This window comes from Metopolophium dirhodum, chromosome 9, assembly GCF_019925205.1.
Source record: "Metopolophium dirhodum isolate CAU chromosome 9, ASM1992520v1, whole genome shotgun sequence".
NCBI classification, from domain to species: Eukaryota; Metazoa; Arthropoda; class Insecta; order Hemiptera; family Aphididae; genus Metopolophium; species Metopolophium dirhodum.
Window position 1 is genome coordinate 3,235,795 of NC_083568.1, and position 16,219 is coordinate 3,252,013.

General features: G+C 32.2%; 1 protein-coding gene across 1 annotated transcript; it reads right to left on the reverse strand.

Annotated features, from left to right (window-relative positions):
- Window positions 1-1,370: 1,370 nt before the first annotated feature.
- Window positions 1,371-7,343, reverse strand: LOC132952447 (probable serine/threonine-protein kinase irlF). The gene is made up of 3 exons (XM_061024753.1): window positions 6,652-7,343; window positions 3,828-4,321; window positions 1,371-3,331 (listed from the first exon to the last, which is right to left on the reverse strand). Exons 1-3 carry the CDS (start codon window positions 6,770-6,772, stop codon window positions 3,188-3,190), a joined length of 759 nt encoding a protein of 252 aa, XP_060880736.1. The 5' UTR covers window positions 6,773-7,343; the 3' UTR covers window positions 1,371-3,187.
- Between the last annotated feature and the right edge of the window lie 8,876 nt (window positions 7,344-16,219).

The following is a 16,219-nucleotide window of genomic DNA, read 5'->3' on the forward strand; positions in this document are numbered from 1 at the left end:
TAATAATAATAATAATATATAACCGCATGGGATCATGCTGTATAATAGCCATATTATTCGTTTTCAACGCAGTTAAGTGTTATCTTTACCACGTCATTTGCGCTCACCGCAGTCCGATCAAAGTCGATTTTTTTCGGTGCCTTCTTCGGCGCTGTTTTTCCCAAACCAAACCTGAGAAGAAATCACGAGTCGTGATATCATGACGGTTTCGTCGTTATAATATACCTTAACTGTTCTGCGCATGCCTATACAATATAATATTATCGGGTACCTACCACTATGTACCGATTTAGGGTTTACAGACTGTACGGAACCAGGACCGCCAGTACGGGCGAAAACCAAACGATAAACCGTTTCCGGCGTTTAATAATAATATTTTATAGTATACGATTTTTGTTTATTTTTCTTCAATAATAATAATAATAATAATACAATGCATACATATAATGGGTACATATCATAATATAGGATCCGTTCGGACAACGATAGTTACATAATTTTTATATGTGCACACAATAATATTCGATTTATGCTTACGAACAACATATTTTATCGTATTACAATAGTATTATTACCTATATGATACAAATGAAAGACAGCGGGAGCGAGACGCGGTGCGCACTTGCGCCAGAGTTCGGCGAGTCGCAAATTTATTTGCCGCGAAGTAAATTATGTCATATATATATATATATAGGTATATAAAGTACGATTGATAGTAATATATAATATTGAAAAAAAAAAAAATAGCTCTAAAACTATACATCGTTAAGGGATTAAAATGTGTTAATAATATACAATAATACAAGGTGGGGATAAGATATAGGTATCAGTGACCGCGGGGAGAGGAGTATATAATATAATATAATACAATTATTATTAGGTATCTTAATAGATATAATATTATTATAACAATATGGAGTTGGCATCATAAAGGTAAAACGCGTTTGCGTATATACTTACAATAATATTATAATATACTGAAGACATGGCATCATATTAAGTATCTATTTGGGCAGTGTTCTTGTTTTGTTTTTTTTAATTAAGTATATATTATTGTATTATTGTAAATACGAAAACAAAATATAATATAATATAACGTATAATGAATTGACATACACACATATAATTTTGCAACGATTGTTCAACGACCTTTTGTCTTTTTTTTCTTTTAAATTTAAAATAAATATCTCCAAGTGTTTGAATAAAAATGTTTGTGTATTTACATATAATATAATATTATTATGTTATAATAATTATGATAAAATAAATATTTAAAAAATCTAATTTCTACAGTAATAAAAATTTTGGATCACAAAACGCTTATCATCAATAGTCTTCCAATAATTTACCTTATATACTTAGGTTTTAAGTTTTTACAGTTTTTTTTTTTTTAATTATTATGATTTAAACACTCTTGAGCGCCAAGTAGGTACATATTATCATAATAACTATTTTTGTTTTTATTTTGTGAATCGAAGAGAGAGATGACCATTTTAACAATATTTAACATCAACATCATTAAATCTAAAGTGTAATAATATTATCTAATAATTAATACTAAAATTAAACTAATCGCTAAGAACACTATCTACTTAAATACTACAAAAAAGAGATCAGCCTACTAATAATAATAATAATAATATAATAATAATTAAAAAAACCCTTATCAATACAATATATATTACAAATTACATAATATGTTAAATATATTACGATTCGTTATAAGGAACCGTAGAAAACACAAGAAATGCCATAGATTTATTAGATAAATATATAATTCAATAGATAAAAAAAAAATAATGGCATTATCACAGAAATTGCTTTGATGGGCGAAACGAGGACCGTCGCCGGGAGGAAATTCGCAAAGAATGGTTTAAGCTCGAAGCATATGAAAGGCCCCGACGGCGTCCAAGTTTATTTAACACCACAGAAATGCTTTTCGAAATAATAAAAAATGTAAAAAATAAGAAACCCAAAAATAAATAAATACATGCTATAAATATTATATTATATATAGGTAGTTATAATAACCTGATGCGTGCGCAACAAGCGTATTATAATATATTAAGATTAATTTAATTTATTTACAAAGCGATCATAATATCGATATTTTTTTTTATGATTCCTCGACGCACTTAGTGTCAAAGTATGAATTATATTTTAATATTATATAGTCGTCGGTTTTGTTGTAGTGATGTATACATAATATATTATTATGTCAGAACTGGATCTCGACGTTTGCCAAAATATAATATAATATACCAGCTGGTATACTATACCGCCTCATATTATGACCTATACCATAATTATTAGTAGAACGAATAGAAACAAGAGAAAAACGTCCACAGAGAATTCAATTTTATTTTCTTTAGCTGTTTGATGATAACCAAATTTACGACATCCGTGGTGAACGGACGGAATTCAAAAAAATAATAATAATAATGACGCGGCGCGAGTGTGTGTGTATATAAATAAAAAGATATAAACGCATATTTACAGTGAGCAAAAATATAAAAAAAATTAATACAATATAGCATTTCGTACTAATTCAAAACCGCCGCGGCAGGGAAGACCCCGCCGCAGCGGTAGTGCCGTTCTGAAGCTATAGTTTTATAAAAACGAGATCAAAACGTGAACTGGTCTGGGACTGAAACCGCAGAATTCCATGTGAAACGACATAAAAATACAACAGATGAAGAATAGAAATAGAGATTAATTACAAAAAAAAAAAAAATAAAAAAAAATAGGTACATACTTATACGATAATGTTGATGTTATACAAAAAAAAATTATATAATAATAATAATAATAATAACCGAAAAGAAGCTCGTACGCCCAAAAGCAGCAGCGGCTGCAGAGTAAACGAACACGCGCGTTCAAGTCGATGACAATATCAAATAATAATAATAATAATAATAATAATCATAATGAACTAAAGTAAAGATATAGGTTATATTATTATAATATAGTATAAATTAATACTACATTTGGCTACGGTTGCGATCATCTCACATTTTTGTAAATTGAGATCAACGGTCGATTTGATTAGCATTAAAATTTAAATTTGTTTTAGTCACTAAAAACCGTGACTGGAACCATGTTTTGGAGTCTTTTTATATAGGCGTGGAAAAAAATTGTTTTTTTTTCTCTATCTCTCTCTCTCTCTAATTCTTAAAACAAAATTACATTATTGTTTGATGAACATTTTCCAGCCGATGATTACGAACATGGCTGTGAGTACGGACGATTCGATGTGCGACGGCTGAAGCAGCGACATGATTCGCCGTTTTACTTTTGAACTCTTATTCTCGACAACCACCGGTTCTTCGTCCTGCAAACACACAGAATCGCAAACTGTTATAGATTAACCGGTCGTGTAATAATATAATATAGCTGTGATTGAAAAACAAAATATACGTTTCTATATACCTATAATATGTAGGTATCTAATGCGTGATTTAATTATATATATATATATATGTAGACGGCAAATGTTTTGTTTTCAATACCTAGTTGTTGGTATTTAAATCAACGGAAGCGCGTGCGCACGTGTATATAGATAAAGCGATATATTTTTTTTCTCACGCCTCCTCCGACGGTTTAGTATCAATAAATTAAAATGTAATATAAATAGATATGTTAAATTATAATATTATATGGGTCGATTTTATAAATTAATATTATTTTTTGACGGCCGCGAGTAAAAAAAAATTCATCGTACTATCTATTATTATAATATATCGACGAAAAAAAATTGATTCGGCCAACTTCGCAGCGGGTTAAGTATAATAATAATATTGTGGTATATTTCGGTAGATGGTACTCACGTCGCGGTTGGTCCAGCGGATCGGCTTGCCGTTCTCGTCCAGCTTGGCGATGGCGATCACCTTCAGCTTGCGCTCTTTGCCGTAATAGCAAGTCGGGCACACGGCCACCTGCAGCTTGACGGCCCCGGCAATCTTGTCCTCGCCGTCGGCCCCGGACTGTTGCTGCGCCTGCAATTGCTGCTGCGGCGGTGGACTCGCTGACTGCGGTGGACTCGCTGACTGCGGTGGACTCGCCGACTGCGGTGGACTAGCCGACAGCGGTGGACTAGCCGACTGCGAGCACGACGCGACCAAATCGGGCAGCAACGATTGCTGTTGCTCGCGCTGTTGCTGTTGCGCGCGCTGTTGCTCGCGCTGTTGCTGTTGCTCGCGCATACTACGGCGGTACTCCGGACTTAGCCGTTGCTGTAGCCAAAGACGGTGGCGCTCTTCCATCGGATCCGGCCGCGGGGGCGCAGCAATGAAGTTGATGACAGGGGGGCTTAACGCATTACCTGCGGGGGACGCAAAAAAAAAATAAATATTAATGACATATTAATATTGAAAAAAATACATAGACATAATATCAAAATAAATATTTTGGACATTACGCGCGTGACGGTCATAATAATAATATTATATTATTTAACACGATAATCGAATAAATTCAAATTATCAAGTTGGTCACGCAATTTTTAAAAGCAAAATTTCGCGTCGTTCGCACATCAATAAATATAATAAATAATATAATAAAATATAATATACCCGTATATTCGATAATATTATCATTAAATAAACTAAGTACAATAATTTAATTTATATATCTTAATGTTCAATAGGTAAAAGTTCCACGACGACAACGGTGGCGGCAATAATTATAACAATAATAAATCGTAAGACTTTGGGGAAAAAATAAACAATAAAGGACCGAGCGTGATAAGCGGCGCGTGGGCGAGCGGCGCGGTTTCGGCCTTGGAGGCACTTGTTGGCAAATTATCGTGTCTTTTGTCGCGCGAGCAAACAATAGGGGCCTCCGAATTTCGCAAAGAATATAATAGACGCCATATACGGTATATAGGTATCTAGATCGTATATTATTTTACTATTTTTACCTCTTAGGAAAAAAAATCACAACGATCGAACCTGCCTACGTAATATTATACCAACCCATAATAATATAGTCGCGTGTGCCGTACATAGGTAGGTACCTAGTTGAATATCGAAAGAGAATTTTCGATTTTTTTTTTTTTACATTTCCCAATTCAAATCAATTAGATAATACGCGCACAGATGTATTGTACGGACACGCGCACGGAGACAAAAGAACAACGGTTCGGTTTTAAGGTGTCGCGCAATCGCATAGCAAATAAAATAATATGTATGTGTATTCGAGTATACAAACAATATTGTAATTGTTAATAATTATTGTATAATGTAATACCTATTCACGCGAAACTAGCGCGCTAACTGCAGTTTGACGTAAAAATAAATAATTACAGTCTATAATCAATACCCAAATATATTATGTCAAATTTATTTTTTATCCGATTAGCGAAAAACGTTTCGATAAAACCGACAATATAATAATATAATATAATATTATAAGTTTTTTTTTAAACAAATGAGCGAACAATGATGGACTGATGCGGTATCGCGCGCGTATTTATTTAAAATAATATAATATTAAGTTGGCGGAAAACCAAAGTATTTTTTCGCCCCTAATTTATTTTTCACATCTCTCGCGAAAAACTGGTCACTACATAATATTATTATATTATATTATTATTGTACTAGTCGTGTACCGGTCGTGCGTGGAAAAAAATATTAATATAATGCGAAAAAAAATATAATATAAGACTTGTATATTATATAGGTATTATTTGGTCGTTCACACGCGTTGCATCTATATATTATTATATTATTATCGTAGCAGACTCTATTATATTCGTACGAGATATTATTCCGGTATAAGCGAGTGTATAAGTTGGTTGTATCGTGGTTTATCGGAGTATCGGACGCGTTCGCCTACCTGTTGTAGGCAGAGATGTCGGGTGGGTGACCTTATATGTTACCGTGGTACATGCGACGGCGACGCGACAGGTCCGCACAAGTCGTCCCGTGTTACTGACCGACCGACAAAATAATATAAGTTGATATTTATTTTTTTGTTATTGTTATTATTTTATTAATTTCTATTTAATTTTCAATTTATTATTGTGAATTTTTTTTTTAAAGGACTAGTACAATATTGTTTTATACCGCTAATATACATAAGCTTCATACATATTAATATTATAATAAACATAATTACATAGCTAATATTATTGTGTAATACAGAAATATTATATTATATTTTTATTTTATATTATATTATTATTTAATTATATACCGCGTTTTCGAATAAAAATTTTGTACCACTGTACCAGAACACCGCGTGGAACAACGTACCGCTATCCTATTATTATATTATTATTGTCAAATCTCAAATATATTATTTTTCCTTATTTCGTAAAATCACGTGACAGCCGCGACGGTTTGCGTAACTCCTTTTTATTTTTTTAACACGTGGATATTTTTTTGTGCAATAAAGTTTTTCATCACGAAACACGTTGCGGCAAATTTTTTTTACGAAATTAGCGCAATTATTTATACAAAAAAAAATTGTCTAATACAATTTTTTTTTATTATTTTTCGCGGCAATTTATTATTTTCCCCAAAAACTTGCACAACTATTATAATTTATACTTTGAGACATAAAAATATGAACACGTACAATTTACAACTATACCTGTGGTAAAGGACACTACTGGGACTATATGATAAATATTATAATATAAACACTCACCGATCATTGCAGAGGGCATTTGCCTGAGTAGTCCCATCAGTTGTACGAGCAGATCTTGGATTCGCAAATAATGAATCCTCGCTACATCAGGATCGGGCTCAAGTCTGAACGGTACAGCCATGATTGAAGTTGTTCGTTTTTTCTTCTTTTTTTTCTGGCGACAAATCGCAATCTTACGACTTTGATTTTTTTTTAAAAAAATCTTTATCGTTTCGGAAAAGTTTTTCACAAAATCGAAATACGAACGCAAAATAATTTGAGTATAAACAAAACAAATCGCGGGAAACGCACTGTGCGAAAAATAGTCATGTGAACGCAAAAGTCAAAAAAATCGGTTAAGTCCGCGGCGGAAAAATTATTGTAATCTTCGGCGGCGGCGGCGGCGGCGTTGCACGCGAAGAAGAGTGCTCGGAGAGCGGTTCCGATTCACTCGACACCCGGAAGAGTTGCGCGTAGTCCAACGACTGAAGAGTGCTCGCCGGTCGGACAGACCCTTTCGCTCGGGTCCGTTTCGCGGCGGCGGCGGTGTATGCGCGTGCGCGCGTCTGGGCGACGGCTGTCGACGGGGCACGACGGGTACCGGCCGGCAAGTAGGCGCGCGCGTGCTGCGGCGATTGTCCGGACTACGGCGGCGGCGGCGGTGATAATAGTAATAATTATCCGTCGTGCTCGCTGGCGCTGCACATGCGGCGGCGGCGGTGTAGGTAGCGATACTGATCGGCCGCCGCCGCCGCCGCCGCCGTCAAGCCGTGCGTGCGACGACCCGTACGGCGACGGCGCGCGTTTTTCGGCGGGACCGAGATCCCGCGCTTTTTTTCGGGCCAATCGCCGTCTGGCTGGGCGGCGGCGGTGGTGCGAGGGCCGCCCCCGCCCCGAAAGACCCTGCACCCCACCGCCCCACCGACCCACACAACCGTCGTCGTACCTGTGGCGGCGGCGACGTCATTTTCCTTCTCGTGAAATAATATAATAACGTAAAATATTATTATTATTAATATTATGATGCATCCATCGTCATCTATTTTTTTAATATTATAATATTAATTATCAAATCATTCTAAACGCGCCAGTTTGTATAATAGGTAAGTATCATGATATAAGTGAAAACGCGTATTGCCAACAATCGGTTTCGCTCAATTTAAAATAGGTATGCGTAACCTATATGTCGTCATATTATTCGTGTCTTTCCAGCCGGCGGTAACGCGGTATACTCGGTACTTAATTTGGTTTTGGTTATTTCGCATCATATTGTATAAATTATTATAAGTATATTCGGTTGAGATAGATAACTATAAAGATACGTTACATAGGACAACGGTTCTCATCCTTGTTATATTATCTGAGTTCCAGCTACACTGTTTAAAAATATCATGTACCAAATAACAATTTTTTTTTGTTTTTCAAAAACGCATACCTACGTTTTTTCACATGTGTGTAATTTTATTTTATTAGGAACTACAAAATTATGACAATATAAGCTAAATTGCTAAATTTAACTGCTGAATAATATTGAATGCACGAGAAGAAAATTAAATATGTACATTTACTATATTTATTTATGTTATAATTAATATTATCTAAATAAACCAAATAATATTTAAGAGGACGCCACATCCGCATGTGTTGTCTCTGTCTACAAACGCGTAACATACCAAATTTACGCTCAGAAATTCACGTTTTATGGCGTTAGCTTAAAAATTAGACTGAATCGAATATTATGAAACTTGATGGTAAGAACATTATCTGTGTTTTGTTGGAAGTTCTTTTTACAATAATTCAGTTTTTAGGTGAGATTACACCGATAAAACATGACTGAACTATTCACCACGCACATCTAGTCGATGTTATTATACGGTATAACACTTAAAAATTATATTAAATGTGTATACCTATATACATATAACACATAATATGTTATAATATCAAAACAGGTATATGTATTTTACGATACGTAGATACAATTACCTAACCTTTACAACACCGCCAAGTTAGAATAATTCAAATATATTATAATTCAATTTTAACATTTACTAATAGGTCTATTATATTATACGTATACTTATATATAGTTATATATCTATAGCATTATATACTCGCGTTATATATTATTATGTAAAAATATTTACGAACGTGTTTCTAAATTTGAAATACGTCTGACTACTGTATAAGTACATGACCAAATAAATATTAATAATAATAATACACATCGTGTTTCGTTTTTCATTATCTGTTTCGTTTTAGTATGTATATGATGAAGGCATCATAGCCCATGGCGGCATGCCACGAAGGTATAATATAATACTGCATGCGACATGGCGTATCACATTTCTACGAATCGCATTTTAAATTTTACCCAATTAATACCGTTGTGTTTTCGGCCAATCTTATAATACCTATATAATATTTAGGCAAACCTATATACCTATATATAAAGTTTTAAAAAGTACACGATTCTATTGTTTTTGAAATTCAATGCGGATAGTTTATTATAATGGTTTTTTAATGTATTTTAAATCCATCACCAAGTGTAGGTAGCAATGTATATAGGTACAATATAATATACTAAAATTAGTTATTTTTAATGCGTCTCATTTAATCTGAAGAAATAAAACATTTAGGTAAGTGTATACCCATAAACCTACACATTATTGGTACAGTATACCTACATCAAAACAGTACACAAAAGAAATCCTGTGATCGATTTCTTTAAAAGAATATAACACTTTACCAATAGGTATGTATAAGTACTTAAATTGTGCCTATATAGAGGTATATCTGTAATTTTTTTTTATTTGTAATACAAACAAACTTCATTTTATCGCATATACCTACTGTATAGAATAGTAATAATATGAAAAATGGTCAGCATTAATAGCATTTATCATTTTGTTTTGCTCACGACGTTACAATATAATATTATTATCTAGTTATTTAAAGTGAAAACTGAAGAGATAACGTTTTCTAATGTTTACCTCCGAATAATCTATAAACGCGAGCTGCAGACTCTTTTTCAGGTTTTTTTGTCGACGCGTATATAATTATATATACAATATAAATGCTTAATATTATATTATTATATACATATAGCGCGTATTATAAATGCCCATTTTTAAGACAACAAAAATATCCCAGTCACAGAATATATAGTATAGAAATTTGTCGATAACGCGTTATCTTTTGCCACCGAGAGTAAATATAAAATATTGTCGCTCGGTGATGTATATAATATTATTATGTTTATATGTATCATGTTTATCGCATTTGATAAGCAGCATCATTAAGTGGTGTGTATATACTCAAACCTGCAGCAGGGAATTATTATTTGTTGTGGAAATTCGAATATGATTAATATTTTTCCATTATATTATAATATTATAATATGTATATACGTTATCTCTGTGAGACTATAAAATGCGAGGACACAGATTATGACAAACAAATAAACTACGTGACACGAATAAATCACTTTTTTTAAAAGCATCCTATCTCAATTATTAGGCCTTTGTCAACGCTATATATTATACTGGCCGCAGACCGAATAAAAAAAAAGATTAATGAATAGGTATTATAACTGATAAAAACATAAATAATTGGTTATTTTGGAAGCATTTTTGGCAGTTCAACTGCAATTTAAAATCCTATGTAAGTGGAAGCTACTAATAAATAAAAATATTATTTTTCAAATATGAGTTATTCTATATACCACATAAATAGGTAGGCATATGCGGATGGAACAATTCAACATTACGTGCGGTTTATAAATTAAAATCATGTTACAATTAAAAAATTATACGACTGGTGTACGATAGATAATATAGCTAATAATTTTAATACCTAACTCTAGGAAAACAATCACACACTTATTTACTTTGACCAATAATATTTTTATTATATTATAATATATTATCGAGTAGGTAGCCTATATCGACACTGACATTTCAACGTTTCGCGGTGTACTTACAACTATAACTGACGTAACACACGTATCGCGTTCGAGACACGTCGACGTCGCCTTTATGTATTATTATTATTATTATTATAAATAAAATATACATTGGCGAGATGAAAGTAACGGAATATTGCTGCTGACCGCCACGTGTACCTATATATAGGCGGTAAGAAATATGTGCACTATATTACAATACGTAATATTATGTGCAAAAATAGTACATATTGTATAATGTATAAATTATAATAAAGGTATATAGCTGGTATGAGGTATAATAGCTACCCGATTATCGATAGCAAATGTAAATCCGTATACTGATAACGATATTATTAGTGACACGTCCAACGCGCACGTGTCGATCAAAGTTATTTTTTGTGCGGTTTTAATTTTGGTTATTGTATGATTACAAAAATAGTAAGCTTGTTTGTTTTTTCCTTATTTTTAAGTAATATATTATGTATACATAGTTATTTAATTACGATTTTATGCGATTAATAATTATTGCTGTACGATGATAGTGAAGTATATAATTATGGTAAATTTAAAACTATACAAGCAATTAAAAACCAAATTAGATATTATGTAAAATTAAACGATTTAAAAAAAAATGTAAATATTTAAATTACAAAAATAATTTACTTACTTAACATTATGGTTTTATAAATTTCCATGTAGGTTCATATACCTACCTACATAATATATTTTCTAAGGTAAAAATTAAACTGTAGGTATAACTTACATGGCTGTGCCTAACAAATGTATATTCGTATGCTTATAATAATATTATTATAGTGACACGTCACACGAGCACGTGTCGATCAAGGCTCTATTTTTGTATAGTTTAAATGTCGGTTATTGTATAATTATATTGTATAATATTATTAATATTTGGATATGTAAATGATAAGCTTGTTTCTTTTTCTATATTTTTCAGTAATATAGGTAGGTACCTACATCGTTATTCAATTATGGTTTTATTATTAATTACTGTACAATATAGTTGGGTATAATTATAGTAAATTCAAAATTATACAAGCTGCAATTAAAAAATTGAATTGGATATGTGTGTGAAATTAAACGAAATTATAAAAATAAACTAACTAATACATTTATTCGTATACTTATTAGTTATAATGCCCAACCTATTATTATTATTTTTCAATGTAATTTTAACTATTTTGTTAAATATTTGCTTGTCTGTTTTACCGTTTTCATATTTGAATTGGGGCAACCTGTATATTACATATTTATTGTATAATATTATAAATAAATAGTGACAAGTCGAACGCGCACGTGTCGATCAAAGCTCTTTTTTTGCAGTATAGTTAAAATGTTGGTTATTGTATAATATTATAGTAATATAGGAATAAATGGTGAGCTTGCTTCTTTTTTCCGTAATTGTCTGTACCAATATTTTTTTCTAGGTTCATGATTTCATGATTAATTACTGTACGTTAGTTAAGTATAATTATGAAAAATTTAAACTATACTAGCAATTAAAAACCAATTTAGGTATGTAAAATTAAACGAATTTCAAAATATAAATACCTAAACTACAAAAATAATTTATACCTATTGTTATTAAACATTATGGTTTTGTAAATTTCTATGTATATGTTCCTATATAGGTACATACATTGTTTAAGGTTTATGATTAATTTTCCGATGGTTAAGTGTAATTAATATGGCGGATTTAAAACCATATATAAGCAATTAAAAAAATTAAATGGGTATGTAAAATTAAACAAATTAAAAAAATATATATACTTTAAAAACAAAAATAATTTACTTGCTAAACATCATGGTTTTGTAAATGTCCATGTATAGGTTAGGTTCCTTCACATACATTTTCTAAGGTTAAAAATTCACCTTCTCTACTCAAACAAGTCACTGCAGGTCTGCAGAGCCAAATATTGAAGAATAAAATATTACATACAATGCACTATAGGTATCTGTTATTATCCATTAATTTAATGGATGGTTCTCTTAAAGATAAACACTAGTTTATCCATACATTTTAACGTTTTTAGAAATATTTTTATTTAAATAAAAAAAACATATCGCAGTCATAAGGGAACATTATTTATAAAAAATATATATATAATATATATTTTGTATGTATACCCACTGTTTCTTATCGTATTTATACTATTATATAATTTTTGATATTTTTCACATTTCCGCGAAGCCTGCATAAATTTCATATTCCATAAAGTATAATGTTTTCTAATTAATTCAACATACCCATAATATTTTAATTTCCAATTGCGAAAAATTCATTAGTCATTATAGTCAACTAAAAAAATATTGTTTAAAGGAGGTGCATTTCCCTGGCACCCCCCACCTCAGAATTTTGGATTCAAACCAAGGGCTTTCGTTTGTGCTACGTTTGTGCCGGATTGTGCTCGAATTTCATCGTTTGTGCTGCAACCCTTCTAAAGTTATAAGGGATAATGATTGGGGGTGCCAGCGAAACGACTGCACCCCCACCTCAGAATTTCGGATTCAAACCAAGGGCTTTCGTTTGTGCTACGTTTGTGCTGGATTGTGCTCGAATTTAATCGTTTGTGCTGCAACCCTTCTAAAGTTATAAGGGATAATGATTGGGGGTGCCAGCGAAACGACTGCACCCCCACCTCAGAGTTTTCAAATATAAATTATGCCATTCGTTTGTGCTACGTTTGTGCTGGTTTGTGCTCGAGTTTTATCGTTTGTGCTGCAAACCCTAATGAGCTAGAATGGATCTTTAGTGGGGGTGCCAGCGAAACGGCTGCACCCCCACCTCCAAATTTTTGAATTTAAATTATGCCATTCGTTTGTGCTACGTTTGTGCTGGATTGTGCTCGAGTTTCATCGTTTGTGCTACAACCCCTAATGAACTACAGGGGATTATTAGTAGGAGGGGGTGGTATGGAGCCATAATGCAACCCCAATTCAAAATATTGGTTCTCCAAATATGAGCCAATCTTTAGTAGTTTGCTACTGATATCCTGTACCATACAGTACTCTACTACTTCCGGAGTTATCCTTATAAATTTAATTAGGGGGTTGTAAAGACGAGCCGACACCCCCCATATTGAATTGTTTGGTCCAAATCAGTCCCATTGGTTTTGACTAAGTTAGTGCTTATTTATTTTGTACTCTTTGTCTCCTTCGTTATTATTTCTTTGCTCATTAAAAAAATTATAAGTCTTTCTTACGAGGAGATGCTCTGGAATGCCTAAAACGAGGACAGCCCCTAGAGTTTTATCGGAAATCACTTGTGGTCGGAAGGTAAAAATGATCTATAGCCCATAGGTGTGCATTAATTATTTCTCGTAGTTTTTGAGTTCAAATAACTTAATTGTAGGAGTTTAATTTTAAAATACACGTAATTGTAATAAATTGTGAATATACTTGAGACAGGGGAAGCGTTTGTAGTTTCATTTTTCAACCCATATAGTAAGTTGTCTCACATCATAAACATTTTGTTTTGGCTCACGACAATTTAATATTATTTTTAATATAATAATAGCAATATCATTTTAGATTCTGAGTGAAACGATGAATGTATTGATTTTACAATGATGTGTGTTTTTTTTTTATTTTTTTTTAAATTTTTAAATTTATTTTTTTATTTTTGTGTCTGTGTACACGATAAGTAGTCGAAATAATGCTTCGATTTTCGACTTCAGTATCATGTTCGATGGGAAAGTGAATATCGTTGGAGCATTGGGAAGGTCAAAATCAGAAGTTAAATTTCCAGGTAGTTTTCAAAAGCGACGTGAAAAACAAAAGAAAAATTAAGGAAAAACGGGAATTTTTACGCAAAATCGATTTTTAACAAAATTGATTTTGGTTTTTGGTGTAACTCTAAAGCAAATGACCATAGATGCATGAAATTTTCACTGGTTGTTTATATTTGCATTTTCTATACACGATAACATTTTGAAAATAATTTGACTTTTTTGAACGGTTTACGGACATTGTCAGTTTTCAATTTTTTTAGTTTTTTTTTCTATAAATATCAATAAAATTTTATTTGTTGGGTAAAAAAGCGTGAAAATTTAATGCAAGGCTCCTGTTATATTGTTACAATAGCAGTTGAAAAATATGAAAAATACATAGGCACAATTTTTTTTTATATGCATTTAAAGTTCAAATTTGGACAACATTTATCAAATTTAAAATTTAATAATTATTTTGTAGTTAATCATTTATAAAATGTTCAACTTTTATAGGTAAGGATTGAAAATTTAAAACAAGGTTCCACGTAAGTAGTTAATTATGTTACCAACAAATCTAAAAAATACACAAACACAGTTTATTTTTATAGTAATTTTAAGTTCAAATTTGGACGAATTACAAATTAAAAAACCTAGAATATTCTTTTTAGTTATTTTGTTGTGATTGTACAATATTATTCTTGGGTACTTGAAACTTCTAAAGTAAACTATTATATATCTGTGATAGTATCACGGTTTGTTGTTGATGTATAACGCGTTATAAGGACCTAATGGATATTGTGATATGATTAATTTGGAATTTATTATAGGTGAATTATTTTTTTAATACCATAGATAAGTATATAATATGTCTTAAACCTAGACTGACATACCGTCGTATCTACTCAGAATCGTTTTTCTTATACAATGATATTATATCATTGAATTCAAATTTTGAGTTAAGTATTTCTCGGCCATGTTTCAACTTAAGGGGACTGTTTCTTCACCAAACGTTTCGGTTTAGGACCCTCTAAAATGTACTCCCACAGTCGGGGGTCCTCGAATCCTCCCCCATGTGTATTTTGGAAAACGTTTAGTTTTTGTACCAAGTTTCTGAAACTCGATATTTGGGTAGATTGGAAGTCGATGATCAAATTCGGTATCATGTGTCGTGACCGTAGGAAACGTTTTTCCTCTTCTTTATGGCATCGAAAGTTCTAAATTGCCGATTTTTCTGGTTTTTTGGCATGGTTACTTAGATTTTGGGCGCGGCGAACCGTTTTAGTAGTCGATGTTATAGAAGTCTTTGCCCCGGATCGATGGGTACCCAGATCAAGGTTATCCGACTTTTGGTTCGGGAGCTATGATTTTTCGTATGTCTTTGTACTTGGAAAATTACGTAGTTACGTGGTTTTTGGATTTTGAGTTTTCGTTTGATCATTACGAAACTGAAGATTCCGGTATTATGGCATACAACGATTTAAAAAGGGTTTATGGTCGAAGTGCGTACGACCATTATTTCGCCCGTAATCAGGGTAGAAAAAAGTTGAAAACGCATTAAGTGATTTTTCGTATACCCATACGTTTTCTTATGTTATACGTCCAACTAATGTTTTGAGTAATAATTATTTTGAACTTTTCGTATTTATTTATTTAATGTTTTACCTTTAGGTCCGTGCTGTTAGTGTGTTTGATTTTTTAGTCCCAAGTCGTTTTTAATGTGTGAACATTTTGAAAACAAGCTCATTGTTCATGTTTTTTTTTTTATTATTATTTTTTCGTTTGTTTTCGGTTTTTGGTCGACTAGTGCACGGCCCCTTTTCGACTTAGAGGTCTGGTTTTTTCACCTGTGGATAGTTAATTTAGCCACCTTTCTGTAGATACTAGAACAACAGCTTTTTTTTTTTTATAAGTT